The sequence below is a fragment of the Seriola dumerili genome, unplaced genomic scaffold (assembly GCF_002260705.1).
Source record: "Seriola dumerili isolate Sdu_G_001 unplaced genomic scaffold, Sdu_1.0 BDQW01001389.1, whole genome shotgun sequence".
NCBI lineage: Eukaryota > Metazoa > Chordata > Actinopteri > Carangiformes > Carangidae > Seriola > Seriola dumerili.
The window spans coordinates 452,746-480,486 of NW_019175644.1; the positions used below are offsets into that span (position 1 = coordinate 452,746).

At 39.6% G+C, this 27,741-nt stretch overlaps 1 protein-coding gene across 1 annotated transcript in view; it reads right to left on the minus strand.

Annotated features, from left to right (window-relative positions):
- The window catches only part of brinp1 (BMP/retinoic acid inducible neural specific 1), a 107,602-nt gene that overhangs the window by 13,263 nt on the left and 66,598 nt on the right, over positions 1 to 27,741 (minus strand). Inside the window, exons 5-6 of the mRNA XM_022768066.1 lie at positions 19,215 to 19,320; positions 3,230 to 3,466 (exon numbers count right to left, since the gene is read on the minus strand). Of these exons, the coding sequence (XP_022623787.1) occupies positions 3,230 to 3,466; positions 19,215 to 19,320 (343 nt within the window). The remainder of the gene's footprint in view (positions 1 to 3,229; positions 3,467 to 19,214; positions 19,321 to 27,741) is intronic.

The window sequence follows — 27,741 nt, forward strand, 5'->3', positions numbered from 1 at the left end:
AGCTCCCAGAATCCTGACCCAACTTCGTCAAAAGTTGCTCTTATAACATGTTGTAGAATGTCTCTGGTTTACTCTTTTGAGTTGCTTCTATTGTGAGGATTTTTGAAGAGAAATAAGACCTTGAGAGCAGTAAACACCCTCTTAGTCTGTACTCCCACACACTTGTTGAAGAGCAACAAATCTGTTCTCAGCCGTGCTGATCACTGTCCTTGTGTTCCTCTCGCTGCCTCTGATAATTCTTGCTTGTCTCCTCCCTGGGCAACCCGTGAGCCCAGCTCCCTGACCCTTGTTTTCAACACTAGCTCCAATTTTTACCATCAATGGACATGAAGATAATTTTAAAACTCCAATGGAAAACACACAAGGACATGAAATCTTTTATTTGGTGTGCTAATTAAATGAGTCATGACTCAGAGTTGCTCATTACTATCTCTGAAGATAAATTTAAGCACATCATTAGACATAATAAGTAAACAATTCAATGCCGAAAAGGTCCCCTTAGCAATAGCAGCGGTCAAGCTCAAAAGTAGCCTTATACAAACAAAACTGTCTCTACTCTGGCTATGAATTTTGTCTGCGTACTGTCCACAGCTATAATCTTAAAATTAATGCACCTAATGTTTAAAACCTCCAGGGTTAAACAATATTTATTGTGGAGGAAAAGATAACGCAAATATTCTCAGTGAGGAGGCAAAGCTTCTTCACACCCCAGATCCCCATATTGAAGACATGTAAAGACCTGTACAGTATGGCAGCACCCTCCTACAGACCTATCCAAGACAGTTTAACAGCATTAACCACAGAGCTCAGAGCTCTTTCTCAGCCGCAGCCGAGAAATGTCAGAATTTCCTCCACTCTTCTTCCAGGCGTGTCAAGAGTTCCCTTCCCCCTTTTCTTCACAAGAAGCCAGATTCCTTCTCCTCCCCTGTTTTGAATTTGCCATATTCCTCCACCCAGTTTTCAGAGATGTCAGGTGCCGCCCTCTCCCTTTTCTTAGAAAAGCTGGGTGTCTTCTGCACCCAATATTCAGAATAATCTGATTCCCCTCACTAAAAGAAAAAACCCATTATGAAGTCACTCCCCAATGCCAGGTCAAAAGCTGCCAAGTCCTTTCACATAAGCATTAAAGCCTTCAAGGATCCCATCCATGACATAGATTCCAAAGAGTCCACATAGTCTCCTTGAATGACTCTTATCACAAGTCACCCAGCACACCTTATCTAAAGATTACAGCTCTCAGTCTAACTCCACTTCACCCCTTTGTGCCATTACATCACAATTTGTTGGCTCTCCATACTCCTACCCTGTTTATTCACCATTGAGATTTATGTTGTAATTGTGCCAAAAAATATGCTACAAAGATAAATAAAAAAAAAAAAGAAATGAGGGAGAGATGTACAACCAAATCAACTAAACTAGCTGGCACTCTTGAAATAGCTAGTGCACTTTCTAAAAAATGACATGTGGTAATTTTCACTACAGTGGAAGATCTTGCACATTATCTGTGGGAGTGGAGGATGGTAATATCAGTCATGATAAATCAAACCACCTCTTTTACTTCCTTTTAAAAGGCAACGGACTAGGCCAAAAGTTTCTCCCAAGAGGAAACTGGGAGTCTTTGTAGGGGAGGTTCTGAACATAATTACCATGAGCAGGAGAAAAGTGTCTTGACATGATGTATCTCATTTTCTTAGCATTTTACTTTGGTAATAACAGTGGTTACTTGCCCAATCAGATTTGGTGGCAGTGTGAGTTTTTTTCTTTCTTTTTTTCCCCCGTGCACGAGGTTTTCATATCAGTGCTTACTTTGCCATCGTACAGTATGCTACTTAGACATTAATGGCCCACTCCAACGTTGGTGTAATCATAGTAAGTCAGCGGAATACTAAGTAGGCTGAGGTGAGAGGAAAAAAAGTGATTCCTGATAAAAAAAAAATGTCACTATGCAGAAACACATGTCACATAACATAAAAAGCTGTTCATGTCAATTTGGCAAGTCTACAGCACATCTCCCAGTAGTGCTTCAGTAAGTGTTAAATTTATAATCACCCCAGTTTTTACATGTTCTTATGGTCACATACTGTGAATCATAGAATAGAATATACTATATTTTGGGGTTTTTGAATCTGCCATTGAGTATATAAATCAAGGAAAGTCTGCTGTCCTGTCTTTAAACCAAAGACAAAGGATTAAGAGTTTAGTTAAACACTCCCCACACAGACTCTCTGGCACTGCGAAAGCTATCGATTCCTCTATTTCTTCTTTTGGTAAGAGTGTAAATTGCATTTTGGACCTGCAGTTCAGGCCAGTTATATATTTGGATAAATCCTTTTTTTGGCCTCTTTAGGCGCACTTCATTTTCAAGCACCGCTTCACAGATGCTGTGCACTCAGTGACCTCCATGACTCACATTAACTTTCTTTCTCTATGGGCCATAAATATATTTATCTGTTGCTGGCAGGTTTTATTGGGACACTTGTATATCACATCAATAATACATAGAGCAAGGTGCCTTGCCATGTACCAGCTGGGCACAGTTGTGCGCTTGTCTTCACTGTGTCCAATATTCTACTGTCTCCTGTTGTGTTTGCATTTGCAATCAGTGAAAATTTGCATAGAGGAGAATATTACTTGCCATGACATTCAAGCATCTGACGTATGAAATTTGTCTTAGTCATTCCTTATGTCCAACAAATCCTCATGCTGTACGTAAATAACAAAATAGTTTTTTTTGTCAATGCATTCCAAAGAAGAACGTTTTCTAATCTGTTTCCCCTTCAAAACACTCACAATGATGGTTAAAGAAAATCAATGTTTACCACTGGTCCAAGACAGGAAGTGAACCCCCTTGTCTTTGGTGTGGGAATAACAAGACTGCATTCTTCGCACATTCATGCACCTTGACCTTCACACCTTCACTTTCTGCAGCAAAGCTTTAGTTTCTATTAATTATGTAGATTTGTCAGTGAGCAAGAGATCTAAGATCTAAGCTGCCAAATAATGAAACATGTTTATTTAAGGATCCGAAAGCACAAAGAAAATAGTGAGACTGAGATGACCTTAACTGCCTGAGTTTTATAACAAGAATTATTCCTCTTCTACACCCCCCCCCCCAAAAAAAAAACCAAAAAAAAACCTATACATCTCAATTTTAAATGCAATGTTGCTCCTCACATAGTATTTACATAATTTTCATGGTAAATAAAAATTGGAGGGATTTCCGTCTTACCAGAGTTCTCAAAGTCTTTATAAGAGGCAGCCCATGACTCAGACATCCCCAGCAGGGTGTTCTCCATGATCTGGATGTCGGTGATGGGACAGTTGCACTGGGGATACTCCTCGGCGCACTGACAGATGCACTGGTTGTTACGGCACACGTACTCTCCCTCTCCGTTGCACATAATGTAGCTTAGAGCTGACTGGACAAATTTTTCCTGCAGGTATTCTGGGAAAATGACCTGAAGACCTGAAACCAAGACAAATGGGAGGTTTTAGTGAAACATAATGCATAAAAAAAAAAAAATCTTTACAGAATATTATATGAAGTATAATTTAAGAAAAAATAAAGTGCATTCCAGTGCTTTTTCAATTTTCTTCACATTAGAAATCGATGAAGCAGCTGGACACAAAAGGAATCTGAAAAGTGTAGCCGTCACGCTTTTTACACCATATCGTTCTTTTACAAAAGCTCAAAACAAGGTCTGATAAAAAATCATATTTTATTCATTTTCTAATTAAATGTATCGTATACTTGTGTTCTGATTAAGACCACAACATAAACGGTATCTCTTCACAAATATAATAAACACATGGGGTCCAAAAGTGGGATCCACTGTGTGCGAGAACAAGTTACCAGAAATGAGAAAAGTGGCTGTGAAAGGGTTGACTGCCCTTCCAAGATTGCTCTGTGTTATAAGCACTCATTTATTTTTCTAAAAGATGTGCTTCAAAGTTCGCCTCTGTTCAACTTCAGCTGTCTGTTCTGTGGCGGGTCACTCAAAATTTGACAAAGTGTAACAGTGATTGATGCCTGCTCTCTTGTGCTGCGCGCTGGTTTATTCAGCAAAGAGCGTTTTTTTTTTTTTTTTTTTTTTCATGTGCATGCATGTGTTTCAGTGTGTTACCGTTTGTATTTGCTTCATACATGCAGCATTGTGCTTATTATACACTAATGACAATCGCTGGATTTGTAATCTAGAGGCCAATTTAAGGCTGAGGCTCAAAGTACCTCTTCACTCTCAACACTGACAAGGTATTAATAATTTTTAGACTCTGAGCCAATCCATATCTCACCCTGGGGATCTCATAGAATTGAAGCTTGGAGAGCTAACAGTAAAGGCTTTCTCTTCAGACCAGGCCTGGGAAAATAAATCCCTAGCTCTACAAGCCACTGGATTGGAAAAGAACTAAATAGATTTTTTCCTTGTTGTATGAAACAGCATCTTGGCGAGGCAATATTTTCTTAATAGGTTTACTTGAGCACAAACAGTGCTTCAGCAGAAAATATGCAACCAGGAACCAGAACATAACATGTTATTGAATGATGAATGATTGCATTATTTTCTCCACTCACGTATTGTTTTCACCCAAAGGTGAAAATAGGAATCCATTTATGCAAAATCAACATAATGTTGCTGAAATGAAAGGGAAAGTAAGCATATAATTTCATACTATACACATGAATCATTTTCAGGGTGTTGTCATGGAGTCAAATGGTATCTCTTATTATGCATGTGGCAATTAATGCTCAGCAACAACACTGGCTAAATGGATAACTGTGAGTAATTTAAAGGAAAATGAAGGTTTTTAATATAGTATGTGCAAAGATTGGGCTCTGAAGACAAAAGACAACATCCATTGTCATGGCGACGGCCTCTGAAGAAGAGTAAGACATACCGTGTTTGTGTTATTAATCCAGCAATGTTTGCCAATTTCATATTCAATAGTTAAGTCATATCTATATATAATCATGATATAAATTACATTTTTTTGAAAAAAAAAAAAAGTTCCTCCAGTTCTCATATGAGACTACCACAAAGGAAATGTTTTACCTCTGTATTTACACTTTCAACTGTGCAAAGCTTTTTATACTAAACAACCTTTGCTTGTAAAACCTTGAATATCCGTCGGTTCCCTTCTCCTCCACACCTCATCAGAACCACTGCCCATCAGTGATGAAGGGAACAGACGGAGGGAGGGATGGGGGGAGTAAAGGGGATGGATGGATCATGTCTGACCACAAAAGAGTTGGGTTGCACAGGGCTTTTTCTCCATCAGGCCTGTCTGCGGCCCCTGGATCCAATATTCATTTAGCTTGATGTATTCCTGGGCTTGAAACTTTAATGTGATTTGTGGGAGAATCCAGATGGCAAGTTCACGGATCAACGCTGCTCACTGACAGTGCTGGTGCCAGCGGCCGGGTGCACAATAACACCGAGTGCCTCAGCCCTCCCTCTTTCTCTCTTCTGTCTTACCATACCTCATACCCCCTAACCCTACCATCAACACACACACATTTCCCTTTTTTTTTTCTTTTTTTTTTCCCTTTTCTTTTTTCTGATATCAATGTGTTGGTGCTGGGATATTGCAGAAGGAACCCTTTCATATGCTGACACTCTGGTCAGTACTATCAGTCCAGCGATCTCTTGTTTCCACTCTTTCTACAATGTCTCTGTCTCTTCTCTGTCCACGCCTCCCTCTCTCTTACCTCTGACTGTCTCTGTTTTCTGTACACATCTCGTCTGTCTCACTTTATTACACTCACTCCTACTCCCGCCACACTCATGTGCATGCCCCTTGACTTGCCCCCCCCCCCTCTCCCCATCATCCTTTGGCTCCCATTCACTCCATCAATCACTTTCCTCATTCCTGTTTCTTCACCTCTTCTGCTCTCCTCTACATTCTCCCACTGAGCACGTACGCAGCTATTGGAAATTTGATGTCTTGTCCACCCACTCCAGTATAGAAATGATGTCATGCAATAAAAGTAAATCCATCAACATTTGTTAGTGCAGTGGGGAATGAGTAAGAGAATTGGAGCCCTCAGGCCAAAAATGAAATGAGAACCTAATCAGAGTAAAAAACATTTATCTTGGTGACTTTTCCAGCTTCGCCATGTTAGTGCAGTAACATGTGAAAACACTGAGAATGATTGGACTATAAAGCTACAGTTTATATGGCTCTGAGGCAGGTTTTTGTTGGGGAAAACACTAGATATTGGAGGAGGGAGTCACACTTACCATCATTAAAGAGCTGCTGATGAAATGAAAGGTGCATATTGGAATTCCCGTGCAGCCATTTGATAACCTCCAACTTCATGCTCTGTCAGTGCACATAATTCCCTGCAACCCCTATGCCTGGCTTGCTCTAAATAAATAGCACCTCAAAATGGCAGTTAATCTCATTGCATACATCAGAGGCTGATATATTTTCTTCACGTATGCTGGAGGATATAGGCCCTCAAACATTCCATGAATACAGAAAACGGAGACTCTGCGACTGTGACTTTGCCTTTTCATTATGTGTCTTTCTAGAGTGCTCTATTTTTACATGGTGATAGATGGAGAGTGTAGGCCGCAACTGAGGCTTGTAACTGCCTTGGCAAGCAGTTGCCTGCTTATTGCAATGCCACGCTCCGCCTCATAAGTTACAGTTTCATTAAAGATTAATTGACCATTGTGTGGCCGCAATTTCGCAAAATAATCATTACTTAATCCACCGGTGCAATAAAGTGCATTACTTCAATGGGGGCATTAAATTACCATTGGAGGTTATCGTTGCAGCCATGATACAGAACCAAAGACCTCTGAACTGGAAGACTGCCTGTTTCTCCTCAGTCCAGGCTTTGCCCAGTCTGCCCTGCTGATCCCTGGATACTTAATACAGCAGGGGCATACAGTTTTAAGATTTGCTGCGTTGGCCCATTTCACGAGTGCTCCTCCTCCACAACTATGAGGTAAAGGTGCAGCTAAAGTAGCTATTTATCCACTTTTCATTTCTTTGCATAAATTGCTTTAGGTCTCTGACAGTGTGTGTGTGTTGGGCCTGACAGTGAATAACATGTTCCACTGGAGCTATTCTCAGCTCTCCGAATATGTTAGCATTTTTTAAAGTTCTGAATGAGGTGTACTTAGCATTGAAATGGAGAATGTGTTGCTGTGTCTGTGCTGAGTAGATTATCGTAGATTATCATAAGTGTTCTAAGCACTCTAGAAGGCAACAGCTTGTGTTGTCAAACAGGACTGTCGACTCAAAATGCTGTATTACAGTCTTATTTAAGAATTAGTGTGTAGGACATTTGTTATTTGAACTATTTAATCAGTGTTTTTATCTCAAATATCCTTCCGTGTCTTATGTGCAGTGCTTCTTTTTCTTCCATTAGTTTTCTATTGAGTTTTTATTTTTGGGGATTTTTATGGTACATGAATATTTAGACATGCATGAATTGGGAACAGCAAAACAACAGGGAAATGGAAAATCCCATTTCCTAGAACATATTACAACACGAGTGCTTGCATATGCATATGTGATACATCACACTGTATCTGTGTGCAACAGAAAGACTCGCAGATCACAATGGTTTTCGCACAATATCCCTATATAGCTTTGAAGAAACCTACTCATTGTTAACACAAAAAGCAGAAAGGATGCAGGTGCAGTAATCATGGTAAAAGCATAAATTATATATAAAAATGGTATTGGCATTCAGGGCTGGCGGCTCCTGCCTCATGAAAAAAAAAGGGAAGGGAATTGCTGAAATTGCACGTTGAAGCAGTTGCTGGATTGAGGAGGGCAGGCAGTCTGGAGAGGTAGATGAGCTCTCCATGGTGCTGAGTTATTGCCAGTTGTGTTGCACACTGGACACAGAGACACACAAGTTGAGTCAGAGTAAAAGTAAGTTAGTGATTACTTTTCTCCTTCCTCCCCTGTGCAAGATCACAGTAGGACAACAGCAATTTTGTATTTTATTTCTGGAATGATACCTTCCAAGTGTTAGTCTATGCAAGTTGAATGTAGTAATTTTGTTTTGAAGTTTGCAAGATACTCTCAAAACACACTGGATATTTACTGTGTTACAGATTATGGCTTCAGCATGTAATTATAGATGTGGTTGCTGTTGGCTGCTCGTGCTCTTCGGTTGCACTGTTCAAGCTGTTTCATCATGTGTTGCCATGTGTCCCTGCACAGCAGTAGCACTAGGGCCTCGGCTTGTGAGATTGTACTACTGTTACACATTCATGTGCACGCGCACACACACATACGCTCATGCATGCGCACACATACACACCCTTTGTGGGCTCTTGCAGAAATCACATGTTTTACAAGAACCCTGGAGAGGGGAGGAGAGACGTATGACAAGCTCTGACATTTCCATTTCAGCGAGAAAAGACACAACTGCCCTCAAAGTGTCAAGATGTGCTGTGTGCATGTCTCAGATCAAAAGCCCAGATTTATCACAGAAATTACATCAAACATCGCTAAATACATAAATAATGTTAATCTATCTGTATTGGAAAGCACATATTTGCTTTGCACTTTGTTAAAAACCGAACAATCCGCTGATTCACAAACAAACTGTTGTGCAGTAAGTGAGATCTTGTGCGTTGCCTATTTAGCTATGTACAGTGGCCCTGAGAGCTCGGTGCAGCTTTATAAAACACATGCAAACTCAGGAAACATCTTTTTGTCAATTTGACAACACGTGCGCCGCAAATACACACAACACAATCAAACAGACAGACGTGATACAAAAACACAACCAAATACAGAAATGTGCGTATTATTCAGATATTACTGCACGAAGCATTAAACAACAAGCGCGTCCGTGCTGGGTTCATCACTTTTTTTGTGTCCCCTGGAAACACTGTCGTTGTCGTCGCCTGTGCTACTTGCAGAAGGTGTGACTAACTGGTTGTGCTGTGTGTATTTGCAGCGTGTGTGCTTTCAAATTGATGGAGATGTTTTCTGAACTTGCACGTGTTTTCTTAAGTTGCAGTCCGTTGAGCTTTCAGGGCCACTTTAGGTTTGTGTGGTAACATGTCACTCAAATTGTCAAATATAAGAAACTGTATATCATCTTACTGGCACCATAAATGAGTCATAATTTTAACTGCCTCTCATATCACAAATACATTTTAATTCATATATATTACAGTCTACTGTAAATGGTGTATTTAGTGCTAAATAGATTACACATTTTTAATATTGGGCTTATGGTGCACTAAAGTTTTATAGGTTATTATGACTTTTTAATTATGACGTGCCACTTATGCATACATCATAACACCCAAATGATGTATGCACATTGATTTATCAATAATTTAAGTAATGAATTACACAAAGTGTGTGTAAAAACAGTTCATGCTACTGAGATTTCAAAGCTGCAAGGACCATTCTAAATACAAAGCACAGAAAAGTAAAGAAACCCCCAATCAATTGATGACAGAGAGTCTGTCAGACAGAGAAAAAAGACCGAGTGGAAAACCATGGCACTTGCAGAAATGGCAGCCTGCAGCTGGCAAGAGTGAGTGGGGGAAAAAGGAGATTTATGGTCATGCTGGCCCAAATGGAAACTCACTCTTGATTGACCACTTCCAATTGAAAGCTGACCTCCAGGTCAACATGGAAAGATTTCATCAGGTACTGGGGTTTCAGCATGTTAGAGAGAAGTGAAAAAATATGTGCAGCCATCCATCTTGAAAATGATCCAGTGTTATCAGTTCTCTCAGCAAAAAAAAAAAAAAAAAAAGAAAAAAGAAAAAAAAAAGGCACATGTTTTCATGAAGGCCTCCGTCCGACGCCACGAGCCTGTCCGAGAGGTGGTTCAATACCACCAGACCACCACTGTGACAATCCATGGCGTACAGCCCAAGTTACCCCATTATTTCTAAGTATGATCATATAAATATGGATCTTTTGGTTTTATAGTGTGTCCATGTTTGTATGAAAGAAAAAGAGAAACAGTAAAAAGGCCAGACTATGTTTTTATGTTTCTTGTGTGTGTGTGTTTAGAGAATGACGCAGAGCAAGAGAGAGAGCTGGGTCAGAGAGAAAGATGATTTAGAAAAAAAAAAAAAAGCCTCCGTGTGTTTATTGCTGCTCTTCCAACATTTGCTCTCCGTGTTTTTCATCAAAGACTTTTCTTCCGTAAACGATTCTCTGGTTACCAAGGACGCTGTGTTTACTGATATACTTGAGTCCTCAAATCAATTTCTCAACAAGTCCGTCCTCAAAAACAACTTAATTGTTCTGTATGTTTGTTTGTCTTGCCCATAATGTTTGCAGCTTTTTCACTTGAAAAGAGGGACAGGCATCGAGCGACAGAGCAATGAGTATCTAATTCATCACTCTCCGCACGACTTGCCTACAGGGCCAGTTTAATTTATTTTCACTTCACCACTTTGAAAACTGTTGGCTCAGGCTATTCTAACATATTCATAAATCTTCCGAGATAGGCTCATGGCTCTTCCAAGATAGGCTCTTCAGGAAACAGGAGAAAGAGAAAAGAGAGAAAGCATGTGGTGGGGGTTGAAAGAAGCAAATTAGTTTGCTTTTGTTTTGGTGCTAATTTATGACAGCCATATTGGAGGTGATTGGGTCCTTGCAAGGTAATGGCTTGTGCAGGCCTTTCATCTGTCTTTGGCCCAGTTAATATATGTAACCAATTAGCTATTTTCAGTATACAAATTACACGAAAAATATTCCAATCTTCTTCCTAATATACCAAAAGCCCCTACTGTTTCCTATAAAAAAAACAAAAAAACAGAAACAAACAAATTCAAATGAGGACATCAATGTGAAATAGTGACAGACGGCAGGGAAATAGGATATGAAAAGAATATAAAAATAAAACTGTTTCTCCCTACAACCTGAAACATACTGTATAATAAGAGTTTAAGTAAACAATGAAAATCCTGACAATTTAACTACCACATGCTAATTCCCTCTTTCATTCAATTCTCACCCCTCAATAAACTATTTTTACTTCTAGGTCTCAGTGGAGGCAGAATCCAGCCAAAACCAATATTGTCGGGTTTCTAAGCTTTAGCCAGGAGAGAGGACAAACAAATAAAGAACAAATTAATGTAGGAGAACAAAAGTGTATATAAATCCCAACTGCAGTAAAGCTTAATAGTGTGGATCTTTCATTCAGATTAAACTTGAGAGAATACACAAACTAGAGTTCTTAAAAAAATGAATTAAAAAAAGAGTCTGTTCCAATGATTCACAGGAGCCATTAAAAATGTGAGGTTCTCATTTACGTTTATGGCTTTCTGCTACAGATGCAGAATTCGTCTTTTGTCCAGTTGCTAATTTGAGACACAAAACAGGGCAGTTATATCATGTTCATAGTCATCAGTGTGTGCAAGGGTAAACTGTAATCCATGTTGGGTGACAGGGCCAGGATCAATGAGCTCCTCTTGCATGTCCACAAATAGTCTGGTAATGGCACATTCTGATGCCCACTTGTGATGCACTTGGTTGCCAGTAAAAATGGTGCATATAGCATGCGCCTTGAAGCTAAACATGCCAATATATATATATATATAAACTGAAACCTCCACAGTCATATTAAGTTGGAGCAAAGGAAAAGTTTCATGTTTAATAGATCAAAGCTTTGCTAAGTCATGCATGAAATCTAATGTGAAAAAAAATCGTTCCAGTGCCATCTTTAATTCTGATCATTGTTGGGGGGAAAAAAAGGGTGAAAAAAAGGGAGAAAGCACAAGGTGTTGGTTAATTTGCCAAACATTTTACAAAGCAAAACTGTGGGAGAGAAGCAGACTGAGTTTGGGCTTTGATAGGTAGCTCCCTTGATGTCAGATTCCACTACAGCATTCTAATCTAAATCTAAGTAAAGCAGAGGGAATATCCAGGGAGTGTCATATCCGCATTGTGTTATCTGTAGTTCGCAGCCCCACCAGCTCACAAAGAGCAGACCACAAGGGTGAGAAGGAGAGAATAATAATAATAATAATTAAAAAAAACGTTTCCTTTTAAAAATTCAGCCTAAAGTGTCTCCAGGAGAAATTTGACCACAAATAAATTCACTAGCTTGCTTATTTTTTTGCCTGTTAATTCAAACCAGGATGCTGTCTCAGACCATTCTAAAGCTAATCTCACCAAACCCAATCACTTAAAAAAAAAAAAAACCCAGTGAAAATGTTTGGTTACAGGCTTGTAGTTAATTTCGTGTATATATTTTCCACCCAAAGTTTTGCAGTTACATGTTTGCCTCAAGGTAGATAAAGTGCTGAGGTCTGGAGTGAAAAAATAGAAGTGCAAAAGAAAAAGGCACGATTAAAAGTTTAATTAGAAGAATGAAATGGAGTGGGTTTTCTATTACTGCATCCTTGTTGTAACTCACATGGTGCTGCATACTAATATGATCCCCTTATTTAATTCATAAGCAATTAAAATAGCTGGTCTAGATCAAGGTTTTTACAAGTTTATTCATTTCCAAAAGATGGCGTGGGTGCAGCAGAATTATACATTAAGGGGTTTTTGTTCAATATCTAACAAGTGGTCAAAGATAATCAAAATGACATGTTTAAAGTGTCCAAAATATGGATCATATTTAGACAACAGACAGAGTGAGAACATGCTGTATGGAGAGAAAATGCCAAGTAGCCATATGAAAAACATAATGTTTTGATGGGAAGCGGAGTTAAAAACAGAAAAAGAAGAAAAACTGTGCTGGAAAGAAAAAAAACTAATAAAATAGGTAGAAAAGTCTAGTATGGGATAGATAAAGCAACATGTTGGAAAAGTTTCCAAAAGAACAATTATAGAAACACAAAACTGAGGTAAAAAAATAACTGAAAATCCTGACAAAAAGTTCTTTGCATGGTTTGATCTTGGCTCACCAGAAATGGCTCCAGCAGGGTGGGAGATCATACACACACACACACACACACAACACACACACACACACACACACACACACACACACACACACACACACACACACACACACACACACACACACCCACACTAACACCAGTCTGACATGCCATCTGGTTCACACAAATAGAAAAAGGAGATGTGCATGAAACTGTACTGTATGCGAATCTGCAATTGCACTTTCTAAAAGTATTCAAAAAATTCAGAATTTGTTTGCGATCTTTTCATTCCCTTACTGGCGGTGATTTAGACAGCCTGTCTGAAAAACACTTTCCCAGTCAATCTAAATGCAGGCAGCAGAGGAAAATACATGGAGGCTACATGGAACTGCCATAAAAACCTGAATAATGGAAGTGAGAAAAAAAACAAACATTTTGTGTATGTTATTTTCAGTCAGATGACGCTGCATATTGTACTTGGTTATTCTCACTCAGCCAGGGTTAGGTAGCTTATTGTATGCTAATCTGTCTATTTTTTGTTAGCCAGCAAATATTTAGTTTAGGGTGAATTTGACAAAGTGGCCAGAGGCATCCCTTTGTTTGAGAACACACTGAAGACTCCTCGGGCTGAAAGCTAAAACCTTTTTTCTGCTTTATTTTCCTGTGCTGATAAATGAGAAGAATGAATTTGGAGACTTGAGGCAAATTCAGTGAGCACAGACCTTCGTTTCTACATTTTGTCAAAACTTGTTTAAATGAACCAGAGCAAAGAGGACAGAGATGCACTTTTATGGCTTAGATGCAATCTTGTTATTTCAAATACTGTGAATCAACACTTTTCCTCCTCAGAATCAAAAGCACAAATCATCTGGGTGACATAGTGTCACGGTCCTGTGAAAACCATGCATCTCCGCAACTCACACAGCTGGGGTTAAAGATGATTTATTCAGCTTAAGAAGTAGGAGAATTTCAACAAATCATAAAGGCAACGTTAAGTTCACCTGACAATGTTACTTTAAATGCCAATAGTGGAGATACGTGGTTTTCACAGGCTAGTGAAGATGTGCAGTGTGCGCGCAGCACAGGTGATTCAAATCAGTGAGCTGACAGGGCAATCAAAGTGAACATAGAAATAGAGTTCATGGAGAGGTCACTCGTTCAAGACGGGCCTAGAAAAACATTCAAATTAAACAGTGATTCTGTAAGAAATACAGACAGAAATACATGAAGGCATGTGTAAAACCCAGTAACTCTTCCTTTGTTTATCCTGAAATACCTCAAGTGCCGCTGGGACATGTTTTGGTATTCATGTGCTTGCTTAAGGCTCAATTTAAATTTATACATCAAATACATTTATTCATACATCAATGTACATACATCAATGTCAACTACATTGAGATTTTTACTCTTTTGGTGGTTTTGAATCAACTGGTTTGGAAAATGAAAACATAAGATTAACCTTTCTATTGACCCTGTTTCTGCGATTGTGAGCTCATTCATTTGAAGCACCTGTCCTACACAACATATATGTCGGTCACTATGGATGTTTAGGATTTTTCATCCAAACAAACAAAAATAAAACCCAAAACAAAACAACGAAAAAATATATCTATAAAAATAGTGACTGCATCAGAGTTAAAGTGTGCAGCTCTCCTCCTTTTTTAATATCTACCTGTGAGCTGTTACCTCCAAGGATAGGTGTGCATTTCCCCTCAGTGCCTTATTGACTGAACGCACCAAAATTCAGTTTAATGAGGTGGTTGAGCACTGTGGAGATGTGCAACACAAGTTCAGTGTGTTTGTTTTTTCATATGAACTTGGATAGAATAAACAGGTAGATATCACTGTAGAGAAAAATCTGCAGTAGCTTTGGATAGAACTGTCAAGGATGTTTAATCTTTCTTTAGAGGTACATCTATATTGGGGTAAATTATTAAATTTTTTGGCTTGGCAAGACAAAATGTTGCATTCGGTAATTACTATAAAATATAACATTGAATCTCAACTAAAAATGTTGCATGGTGTGCATATATCATATCAGACAGTGCTACCAGTTATCGTGATCTTCCGTACTAGACAGATGTGACTCCTCCCCACAGTTTAAATACCAAAACCTTGCATTTTAGCTAATTGTCTGGTAAAAGGTCAACAGGCGTTTGAAAATGAGCCACATGGTGGGTGTTCATTAGATGTGCTGAGAGCTGCTAGTGCTTATTAGAGCAGTCCTGGGCTCAGCCAGCATCGCCTTCCTCCAGGGATGGCTTGTGAAGTCCATTTGCAGCGCGCCGTCAAAGGACACAATGATGTTACAGCTGTTACTTTTTGGGGCGCTGGGATACAGTAAATCAGTCAGGAAATAGAACTGTGCTTTGTGTGAATAAAAAGTGATCAAGCCACTTTGGGAGCTACTTTGGAGGTTCACAAGTTGTTCTAAATCCCTCAACCATTAACGCACAATTTTCTCCATATGCAGTTTTTCTAAGTGCACCCAGATAAAGGAGTGTATGTGCTTTTCTAATCAAACAATTGTCACTTTCACTTATCAAAAATCCATTTCTGCTCCAAACAATTGATCAGTTTAATTGGAGGCACAGAAAAATAGAGGAAGCATTTGTAGCTTGGGACCTGTTGGTTCCAGGAATTTATTGTGCAGCGTGCAGCAGCGCACTTGGTGGTGTTTTTATAGAATACGTATGGCACACTCAGAAAGTGGTGTGGGATAAGAAGAATCCATTATTATACATACATTATCATTGGGTTTGTTAAGGGTTGGTAGGGGGCTGGCATCAGTCGTGGCCAATCACATCAGCTCTTCTCCCTTCATCCCTTTAAAAGCAGTGTTCTCCCCACCATGAGGGCCTGACAGTCTGGTTATAGAGTGACTTATCCATTTCCACTAGACCTACATGAAAGCACACATGCTGGGGAGTAAGGTGAAAAAAAAAGGTGTTCTGTCTGGCTACTTCCCCAAATATTCCTTTGGTCAGTCATGTGCATCTCTTGATATTTTCTTACACTGATTTTGTGGATTTACCCCAGAGGGGCTCAATAAAATCAGAAAAAGGAGAACATCACCAAGGAGTACACTTCCTTGTGCCCATTATCTTATATTATCTACATGTTCTGGATATGCATGCTCCAGTTAAAAAAAAAATCTTTTTAGCATGCTAATTATTTGAGAATATTTTAAATTTACAGAGAAAGAGAACACACTACAGGATTTCCTTGGTTTGGATATTCCCCAGTTTGTCTGTGTGTGTGTGTGTGTGTGCGTGTGTGTGTGTGTGTTTGTGTGTGCGTGTTTGTGTGGACTCACTGGGTGTGGCCTCCTGCTTCCTGCTCTCGCCAGTTCTCCAACACACCTGCTCCTGATCACCTCTTCATCTCAACAAACTGCTGCAGTATATTTACCCTGGCTCTTCACTCCACTCCTCGCCAGACTGTCTGTTCACCTTTGTGGTAACAGTACCACAGCAAAGCTCCTAGTATCGCTGCATGAGTTTTCTCTTTGTTTGTTGTTTTTCAGGATTCTGACTAACTCCTGTTTGCCTGTGCCTAAGGTTCATCTTGTGCATATTGTCTACAAGCCTTGACTCCAGTACCTGTACACTGCCGGCCCAGCCATCCGCAACCACCCACCCTGGTCTGGTCCACTTCTCTGCCTGCCTGTCCCTCTCCTCAACCCGATCCCCTCTTCAGCTGTACTTTGATAATAAATCATTCCTGTGCACTGTTCAAACTGTCTCTATATCTTGAGTTCTATGTTTGCGTCCCAAAGAGAGACCTTTTTTGAACATAATGCTACTGTGGAGCCAAACAGACGACTCACTAGTTGTGGCGTATGGTTTGAATGTGACTCCATTCAGACCGATACTTTGTAAAAGGGTGGTGAGGAGGCAACAGTCTGGGCTACGGCTCCACAGTCCCCATTTGTGTCACTGTGATACTGAAACAGTCAAACTCAATGTTCTAATATTATTACTGCAACTTGGTTGTTGACTGTTGCACATATGTAGTACACCTTAGCCTCCAATACTTTTATAGCCCCTTAGTGCTTCCTTGTAACCACCCCAGATCTCATTAGCAACCACGTACAGACAACGCTGTGACACCATAGCAACCAATCTTACTTACAAAGGAACCAGACTCAAAATTACTTTAGGGAATGTATCAACTTCTAGTGCATGGAAAAACAAGTTTCTTTTTGTTTAAAAATAATTAAATGCTTTAATCTTCTCTTAAAAAAAAAAAAAAATGTACACACACGACAAACACACCCTCCAATGTTGTATGAACACTTTCAACTGCGTGTCATTTTGCTATTTCAAATGTTGTTTCATATGCTGGCAGTACTGATAAACATATCAAAGTAAAGACTTTGTCTGTGTTTCTCTGTCATCTGCTTGTTTGTTGACACAGAATGGGGAGAAAAAAAGAAAAAAAAATGGCCCATGGACATCGCCTCATGTATCTTAATGTAAGTGCATATTTTTCAAAAGGAGAGAAGCCTAATGATCAAGAATAAAAAGCAATGGCTCTATAATGTACTTTCCAGTATAGGGTCAGAAAAAGTAGCACTGATTCTGAAGCTGACTGATTTGCCTGGGCACAATGGGGGGGGGGGGGCATTAAGCATTAATCCCACCAGCGTGGGACCCGATGCAAACCAGAGCCCATGACCCAAGTGAATGGAAAAAATTTAACATAACAGCAATTTTATATGCACAGGGGGGCAAATTCATTTCTAAATGCACATGGCTGGCTTGATTTTTAGAGAAATATGCAGTTCACTAAGAGAAAAGAATTCTAACTGTTACTTTTGCTCTTGTGTTAATGACAGAATGGAAAGTGTAGGGTGACTTAAATGATTGGATCTCATTATAAATATATTTGCGCAGCACAGACCTTAAAAGCTCTCCATTGACTACATCGCCGCTTCATGGGCTGTGTGAAGTGCCATCACTTTGAAGAGCACTGTGACTGTTTGAAGAAGTTACACCATCAGCTGTCTGTCTAATTAAAGGCAGAGACCATAATTGCTCTTAAAAGAGTGCACTTTCAGGAGAACTCTCAGCACCTCCGCGCGCCCTTTGACCACACACATAAACACACACAAGCACAAACTCACCTATATAATTTGGCCCATAATACGAAAACTCTAAGCCGGAAACCAATCATAAAAGCTTTTTGATTCTTTTTTTTGGGGCTATTATCAAGTCAAAAGAGAATCTCTCTCAGGCCTGTCATCTATCAATCAGGTGACAAAACAGTCTTCAAAGCACAAGGCTAATACATTTGGAGCATGACAGTAAAGCTTTTCTCAAAACCTATAGAGTCCTTTTGAGTAAGCGGCAGTAGAGGACTTAAAAGTGTTTCTTTGACAAACCACTTAGTTCTCTGATTTTAGAGCCCGAGTTATGGTTCCTTCAGTGGGGAATGAGAGAGAGAGAGAGAGAGGGAGGGAAGGAGGGAGGGAGGGAGGGGTGATAGGGATTGGATTGAAAATATGCCTCTCTGATTCTCAAACCAGTTTTAATAACCTGCGTAAACTGGAATAAATCAAAGAAGCAATCACTCTATTCAAACACTTGACCACGGTGACACAGTCTTTCATCATTCCTTTTCCCCTGGGTGACTGTCACTGCGAGCGATTCCTTCTCTTAGGCTAATTATTACTTGTGTCAATGTTTTAAGACAGAACTATTTTCGCTTAAAAGAACATAACCACTAATGGATAAAAGTTGCTATTTGAATCCACTGATGTGTGATCCGTGAGTGAAATGCTAGTAGATTCATTTTAGAGGAAGCAAAATAAAAGTGACTCATTTATGTGTTGAATACATTTCTTAAGAAATATATTCCTTCTTAAAAATCCTGATGGATGACAAATAAATCTGACCTTAACCCTAATAGGCCTATTTACCTTTTTTGTATGCTGTTTGTAATTGTGTCATTATAGATTGTACTTGCATGGGGAGAGCTAGTTTCTGCTTTAATGTCTGAGTAGTTTGCACAGTTCATGCAACTGGTTTGAATTAGGCCCGTCTTTGATCACAGCCTTAAGAGAGACTTAAGAACACGATCACGTTAGAACATGAGCAGACATCTATAACCACAGAGGATCATATCACAATCCCCAGAGGGGATAGCGAGCCAGATCCATCCCAGTCCTAGCCCCAATTAAAAAATGCACTGACATTCAATTTCTGTGAATACACAAACCATTTCCGTTGTCCACCTATGAGCATTTCACATACGACTAAAGATCTCCTTTAATTTCAGAGACCAAAATGGAGTTTGACCCTGCTGCCGTGTTAGGTCGAACATCGCGGGACAGCATATGGGAAATATTGGTAGGCTGGGTTTGTTTACCTTGCAGATGAAGCTTGCTCTCAGGGCTCTGCAGAAGGATTGAGCTAACTGAGTCCAGATTGTCATAGCTGCTGCATCCCAGTGGCCCCGTCCGTGTCTCAGTCACCTGCAAGAGAATTATGGCTCAAATGAAAGATACATTTGAGAAGCGAGCAAATGCACTCATGGCATGTGTGTGTGTAAAATGTGTGAGTCTGTGCAAATGTGTGCAGTAATGGTGTATGAGTATGTAGCACTCTGTTCTGATGTATTCCTATTACAGAGCTTCACACAAGGCGACAGCAAGGGTTCTCAAGACCAACCAGTCATTAACAATGTCACTTGTTAACAGCTGTTTATTACATAACGGTTATTTGGCAATTTTCTGATTTTGATTGACTTAGACTTTCACATGTGCAAACTGCATGAGTTCACACTTGTATATTTAACACGCTGTGGCCCACAGACACTGTGCAGTGACAGAATGTATGGAGACAGGTTCTCACACACAGGAAGCATGTTCTACTTATGAACCAGCCATAATGTTAGGACAAATCGATTCAAGGCTAAAAAGAAGGCTTAATTGCATTTTAAGCAACACCTTTTTATGTAGTACGTCTTTAAAGCAGCAGCTGGTGACATGTCCAACTTGTAACAAGGATGAATTCTTTTTCTCCCTTCTTTTTAGAGGCACTTTAAAAATAAAGGCTTTTTGGAAGACAAAACATTAATGGTCGTTTTTCTCCAACCACGTCCTTGTTCTGTTCCAAACAAAAGCAATGAGACTACAGCAGCGGTTCCTGCTGCCCATCCTAAACCACTGTCAAAAGAAATAATGACGCTATTCAGATGTGAAGAGGCCGCTTTTTAAAATATACAGCCTCAACAGCTGAGACCTTGAAGAGGTTGCACTTGAAAAGAAAAGGAGTAAAATCTCTCCTCTCTTTTGTTGCTCTTGCTCATTAAGTTCTTCCAGTTGTTCCGATGACTACTTTTTACAAGATTCCAAGAAAACAAAGGAGACAGTGCTCAGCAAAGAACACTAAAGGAGACAATGGATGCATCTTGTCAATAACCTCAAGTGTTTTTTTTTTCTTGCGGGTCTTTGTTGAGCACAAAAGACAAACCATACCAAGTAGCAGACCTCTGTTTTGAACAGACCAGAAAATTAAGAAATAATCCAATAGGAATTGGAAGAGTACTGGTTGTTCCAAACATCTTCCATTTAAGATCTGATCTGAGCCTTGACCTTTGCTCTGATATGCATTGTCAGCTTTGAGACTTTATATAGACGGGTGTGTGTGACTTTCCAAATCATGTCCAATCAGTTGACCACAGGTCTAGAAACATCTGAAAAATTGTCAAGAGAAATGGGAGGCACCTGAGCGTGAAGGGTGAATAGCAAAGGCTCTGAATACTTATACCAATGTGATATTGCTTTTTAATAAATTTGCAAAAAATTCAAAAGTTCTGTTTCCACTTTGTCATTAGAGGCCATTGAGTGTAGACTGCTGAGGGGGAAACATGATATCTTTGGCATAAGGCTGCAACATAAAAAAAATGTGAAAAAACGGAAGGGGTCTGAATGCACTGTATATTGTCTTTAGCAGCAAACACAAACTGTGAACACATTGACCCTTTTTAGCTGATATAGGGAATTTGGTAGCAAAGAGTTGCTTATTGATGTGTGTAAAACATCTGGCTCTTAAGCTCTAATTATGTTCATCAGCTTGTTGCTAACTTTGTCCCTCTTGCAGTTCTGAACAGACAGCGTGTAGTGGTTTTATCATAGCTTTTTGCTGCCAGCAGCAGGCCCGAAAACCAAAACAATGAGCTCAAGGTTGCTGTAAAGCTCTGTAGAGTTGAGGGGCATTGTAGAGACGGATGTGAGACTGTCAGCCATTAAAAAAAAACAAAAAAAAAAACAACCCCATAAGTCTTTTGTGCAAGCAGCTTAGTCTGAACTTATGTTTTAGCTTGTCGCTTAACAAATCGTGTGAGACAGCATCAGTTTATTCGTTTCATCAAATCGAATGTCAACATTGTTTCTTTTAACCATGACTGAAATCATTCTGACCTTAACCACATTTTTTTTTTTTGTAACCATGGCAAAGAAAGTTCTCTCCCTTTCATTAATTCATCCAGTAGTTATTTTTATCCAAACTATGAACTTTCCCTAAACCTAACCAAGTTGTTTTTGTGCCTAAACCTAACCAAAGCTTTGTCACAAGAACATTTTTGTATTATCACCTCAAGCCTTAGGGGCACTAATTCAGGAAACTCAGGGTCATATCAGGAGGGAAAAACAACTTGTATGGTTGTTTAGGTTGGAGGACTTGTTATAATTCTCTGTGGATTTGTAACTACATGCGACCCCTTTCACAATGATGATGCATCCATTTTGAATAAAACGTTATAGTGCTTTAAATGAAACCCCACATGGGAGGGTAAATGGAAAGGATAAATAAATAAATAAAAAACTGTTGGTACCAGTACAAACTGAAAACCTTACTAATGAGTCAGAGGAATGAATTTTTAGAAAATAATAACTTTTGTATAAGAAATTACCTTTTTACGTTAATATGATTAGAGAGCTTGGATACAGTTAGATGGTGTTCCAAACTGATCCACAGTACTGGGAGGGGGCTGAATAATCGGTTTTCACTGCAGCATTGTGCATCAACTGTCCAAACACTCCTTTCCATTCTGTTAAAACACCAAATATATCAGCTACTTTTTAATTGAACTTAATTCAATGTGCTTAAGACTGAATTGATGTCTTGAGGAAGGGTTTAACATCTATACTCACACTGAACCTGACAAAGCATCACACTGATGGATAAACAAAAAATACCAATTTGTCTGTAAGATGTCCACCACTATGGCCTTAGTAATTTGTGCATTCCACACTAGTGTGAGTGTGTGCATTTGTCTGTGATTGATGGTATGATACCATTTTCCCTGTCTTAAATGTTGATACTGCACCAGATGGTGGGCTGACAAGCAAGAAATTAGATAGATGTATATCTTACCCTTGGCATCAGGCTGAGGGGGAAAAATGGAAAATAAGGGGAGAGACAGAAAGGAGCAGACTCTGAGACTATACAATCTTAAACTTCAGTGAATTGGCTCCAGAATAAATCCTGCTACGGTGATTTGTATCATGTCTGGACACATGACAGTGCTGTAAATTCATAACTGTGTGTTCTTTAATCGCTTCCACTGTTCAGGAATGTCTGAATACACTGCACCGAATATAACTGGCATCTAATCTAAGGGTGGTAAATTGGCACCATCAATATGCTACTGTGCATTGGAGTGGCATTCTTAATGCAAATTAGTTAAAAAAAAATAACAAGTTTAGGCTGGAGTGATGGAGAAACACCATCTAATATAGAAAAGCTCTTGTTCATATCACGGAATGATAATGCAGTCTAAATGACACAGTATAGGATGTTTATGCTACCAAGTTCCTAATGGTTGGTGAGATGGCATTTTTTTTTTTTCAAGCAGTTCTGTGTATATGGAAATTTATGCATAATGAAACTGAAACTGAATTTGTTAAAACCTAGAACTATTTCTTAACAACTTTTAGACTGTTAAAATTGTTTACTAGATATTAATGATCATCTCATCTGCATTTTTCATCTAACTCGTCCACACTTCTCAAGCATGTCCCCTTTCTTTATTTTCTTCCAGCCAAGCAGCGGACTTTGAAATGCACCGCATGGCCTTGCATAAAGTGCATGTGCAGATTGATTACAGAGCTAGACTTCCCTATCACGCTCTGCCATCTTGATGGCTGCTGACAGTGCTCTTTTCCCTCCCTTTTTGTTGTGCTTATCGCGGAATGAATTACTTCCTTCAAAAGGTTGTGTTGCATGATCCATGGTGACTGAGCAAAGTGAATATCTGTCCTCTGTCGCCTACGGACATCTTCCCAGGTGGCGAAGCAGGCAAATGCACCAGCTAGCTCAGGCACATTTACATTAATAGCTAACACACGTCACACACACACACACACACACACACACACACACACACACACACACACACACACACACACACACACACAAACACACTCAAATGCATGTGTATACACACGAGTGCAGCTTGCCACAGCCAGTTTACCATACAGTCATTTTTCTCCAAGAATTATTTTTTTTCCAAATTGGGCACAGACATACCCAGCTTTATGGATTAGAGAGTGGCCCTTGTAATCTGAATGACCTTACTGGAGCAGTATGCAGCACTTGTTAGGTTGTCTCTTTTCTTTCTCTCCAGCACACACCATAAGAGTGCTGTGCACCAGATTATGAAAATGGAGTATAACGTAATAAAAATACAAGGAGCAATCAAAGGACTGAAGTGGGCCGAAGGGGATTTAGAGGATTTGGATTATTAAGCAGAACACAACAGTGGAATCCCACTGGACCGAGACTGTATCACAGCCCACAGTCAGAAACCACGGTTCTGGAACATCCCCTCGAACTGTCATCTCTCATCAAGAAAATCATCTAACCAAGTAAATAAGAGATGATGCACATGAGATCCTAAGTTTCCTCTCTTTCTGTATTTTTTTTTTCTGTTAGCAACCAAATATACATGTACTATTCCCCAAGCCCCCAATGTTGGAAAACCAAGCTTCTCTTGTCTGTGCAAAGTTCTTCAAAATGAATGTTCATCCTGGTGACATGCATACAGCTGCAGCTGCAGAACATCAGGTGTGTGTTGGCGAACGTGTGGATACTGGATGTTTGTGTGTGTGTGTGTGTTTGTGTGTTGAGAGTCAATTAGCCCATATTGTTCCTTTCTTTTCATATTAAAATTAATCCTGTGTCTGTCTTAGTTACATGCATAATCAGTTGCTAAGTGTGGCAACAAAACACTGTGACCTTGAGCACTTTTGTTACATGTTTAAGTCTCATGCCATGCAGTCATTATAAATATCCCAAAAGTTAGAAGAGAAATAGTTTGTCACTTTATTTGATTGGAAGCGGCCTTGTTGACCTACTCTAATTAGGCAGCTGAAGCAAACAACATACTGTATTTATCTTACAACTGATCCCAGCGCTGTCTGTGTGTTTCCAGCCTATTCACTTGTATGGTTGACCTCTCAAACGCACGTGCCATTTTAATAAAGCACCAATTAAAAAAAAAAAAAAAAAAAAAATCACATTAGGGATTCTGGAGCTTGACAATTTACAGTTTCTTAAACACAATAAGACAACGTGGAAAGCACAGCCTGGCTCATGACGGGGGAAAATGCAAGCTATTCTTACACGAAGCAATGCAAATATTGTCACAGAGGGTAATTGCAAAACAGACTTAAATTATCATGGAGCACTGTGAAATATCAGGGATAATTGTGGGCTTCTTAGAACATCAATTGTAAAGTAAATGTCGTATGACTTCCTCATGCCTAATTAGAGAATTAGGTCATTTTTAACCAAATGAAAGGTTGTTATCAATTCCTCCTAACCATGTACAAATGAAATGTTATAATTTTAAGAGACTGCATGTGAGTTCTGCACATATGGTCTTATCTAAATCCCCATGTATCGATTGAAAATACAGTAAACATACATTCCTTTTTATTTGCAATACATAACTTAAAATGTATATTTCTATAGACGTCATTGGTATCAGCTTTACATTAGTACAGCAGCCCTGTGAGAACGGAGATAGAGAAATCATGTGCATTAGATAGGCTATCACCCTTGGATGTGTCTGAGCGGTTCACTTGTGCAATGAAACCACTTCTCACCAAGTTCATTAAAATTATCACAGCATATGGAGCTCTCATTATTTCTATAATTCCTGTAACTTGTCATGGGAACAGTGTGTTCTCATTTCTGTTTTTCAAACCACACTGAGAGCAGTGAGTGTTATTCGCAGAAACCAAACTTCACATTATGCTGTGTCCCCAAGTTGTGTTTCAACTTGAAAGGCCGCGGAGAATAAAAAAAAAAGGTGGTTTGAAGCTATGTGAGATAAGGAAAACAAGGGATGAAGGCAATAAGATGGGTGAGTGGGACAGGGGAGAATACTGTAAGGTTGAACTGTCTTCATTACATATCGCCTCTGCTGAGCCTTCCTAATCTGCCCATCACCTGCCATTCTCTTAATGACTTGCTATTTCTGGCTACGCAGAAATGAAGAGACGTGCTCCTCAGTAATTCTCCAAGCCTGGTAGTGGAAGATCTCTGAGGACATTTTTTTTTTTTTCCTGCCTCGTTCAGATCATCTCACATATGGCTACAGAGTTACTGTAAGTCACATTAGAGAGACAACCATATTTTGCAGAACTCGTATAGTAGCACAGTTGTCTTGTATATCTAACATCCATTGTATGAATATTTAAATAAGCATTCTTTGGAAAATTCTGAATGTGTCAAGCGTAAAAAATCATTTTTAATGTAACTCATTTGTTTTAAGTGATACTGAGAATTATCAACTTTGGGGCATTTCTAATTATAACCGTGGCACCCTCAAGTGCAAAACTCAAGCAACACTGCATATAAAATCTGTCATGCTCGCTTGTGGCGAATGCAAATGAGATGTGCACGGTTGCAAACTTGGCTCCTGCAGACGACAAAAATCTGGGTCATTTTGTTTACATGTTAAATTTCCTTTACCTCACACGGGGCACACATGACTGGACTGTGAAATGAGAAAGAGGATAGTGTGGCTGTGGGTGCTACACTCGCCACCGCCACCACCACCACCACTACCACCACCAGCACCACCACCACCACCACCCACAGCACTGCAGCATCATCAGGAAATATGCATATTGAACGCTGGTGTAAATCAGCCCAGAGTCACTGTATGGATAGGTGACCTTGTGAGGGATGCGGTAAGCACACACACACACCCCCCCCCGGCAGGAATGCATTCTTGCACACGTCATGCATGAGTGAATATACAGTAGACACGGCACAGTCAGACGCTCATACCGCATGCACACTCATAGACATAAACACGATAGCGTGCGGGCACGTATACACACAGTCCAATTCCTAATCATAATTCTTCCTGCATAATCACACTTTTCCACGGGAAGACACTCACTCGTAAAATTGACATTTTCTTTTCATTAAAACACTCCATTGGGTATCTTATTTTCATTCCTAAATGACCCTCCCTCCCCGCTGGAGTCCTAGCTTGCAGCAATCAGGTTGAGCCACACCAAGACAAACAACCACATGTCATTTATTTCTATCAGCAAGGTATGATATTGTTCACAGTGGGAAGAGACGTCTATTTGGATTGACTATATATTTTTTGTTTTAGAACCCAGCTGATGAATAATATAAGTGGAGAAATATGATCATGTCCCTATTATTAAAAGATTTATAAGAATAACTGCATGAAGATAGAGAGAAGTAGTATTGGTATCTGAGCTGGGCAGCCTAGTGGTTTTGTGTGCATGGAAGTGTAGAGTATGAAGATGATAATGAATACAGATTTTGGCACAAGAATGACTGACTGACTGACTGAGAGATGATTTATGAACCAGTAAAAATGGATAATACCTCTATACTAAATGGCTTCTGTGATATTTTTTCTGTTTAATAAAAGAGCAGCGATACATTCATGGAGATAAATGTTGCAGCCTGAACCCCCCCCCCCATACTGTATGATCTCATTACATCGTAACCCCAGGCCACATTGTTCAGTCCTGTGGGTGTACTGTGTGCTTGTTTGTTTGTCTGAGTGTAGACATGTATGCTTGCACGCTGCCATAGCTGTATGTGAGTCTGTATATTTCAAACAAGGGAATGACAAGACAGACGAAGGCAGAGAAGTTATTTTACAGTTTTGTACCATCAGTGATGCCATTTACCACTTTGTTGTTATGTCTACATTTGTTCACTGCCTTTTTGTTTTAACTCTTACTTTGTGGTCTTCATTACACCGCTGTGGTTTAGGGTGTATTTTTTCAGTGCATGAGTGGGTGGCAACTAAAAGCATTTCTTTTCTTTTTAGCTGATGTTTTTCTGGATAGGTGGGTCTCGGGTAAATAACAAGACTAAGGTTCTGCTGAGGGCGCCAGCAGCACAGTGGGGCTATGTCTTGGTTTTGATTAAAGTTCCCATGTAGCCAAGACCTCTAAAGCAGTGCAGAGGCTCAAAGAGACAGAAAGGGGTATCAAGAATGAAAGGTTAAATACATTCAGCCAGCCACTATGCACGTAGTCCATCAGTCCTCACTTTTATTGGCAAGCAATTGGATCTAGTCTGCACAGAGCACACACACACACACACACACACAAACACACATAGAAAAAACTATCATTGCTGTTGAAAACATACCTCATGATACGTTGGTTATTACTGATCTTAATTACCACTGAATATTATTTAACAATAAAATCAGTGCTCCTCAGGGACCAATTTTACATCTAACCTTTAATAGTAATGTGTTTTCAGTATTCCAACCATTGCTGCTTGCACAGCATGTGAAACCTGTAGGAGTCCAATAACAATCAAAGAATTGTTTGTATTTCTTGCTGATGAAACGACAACTGTGTTTATAATGAGAA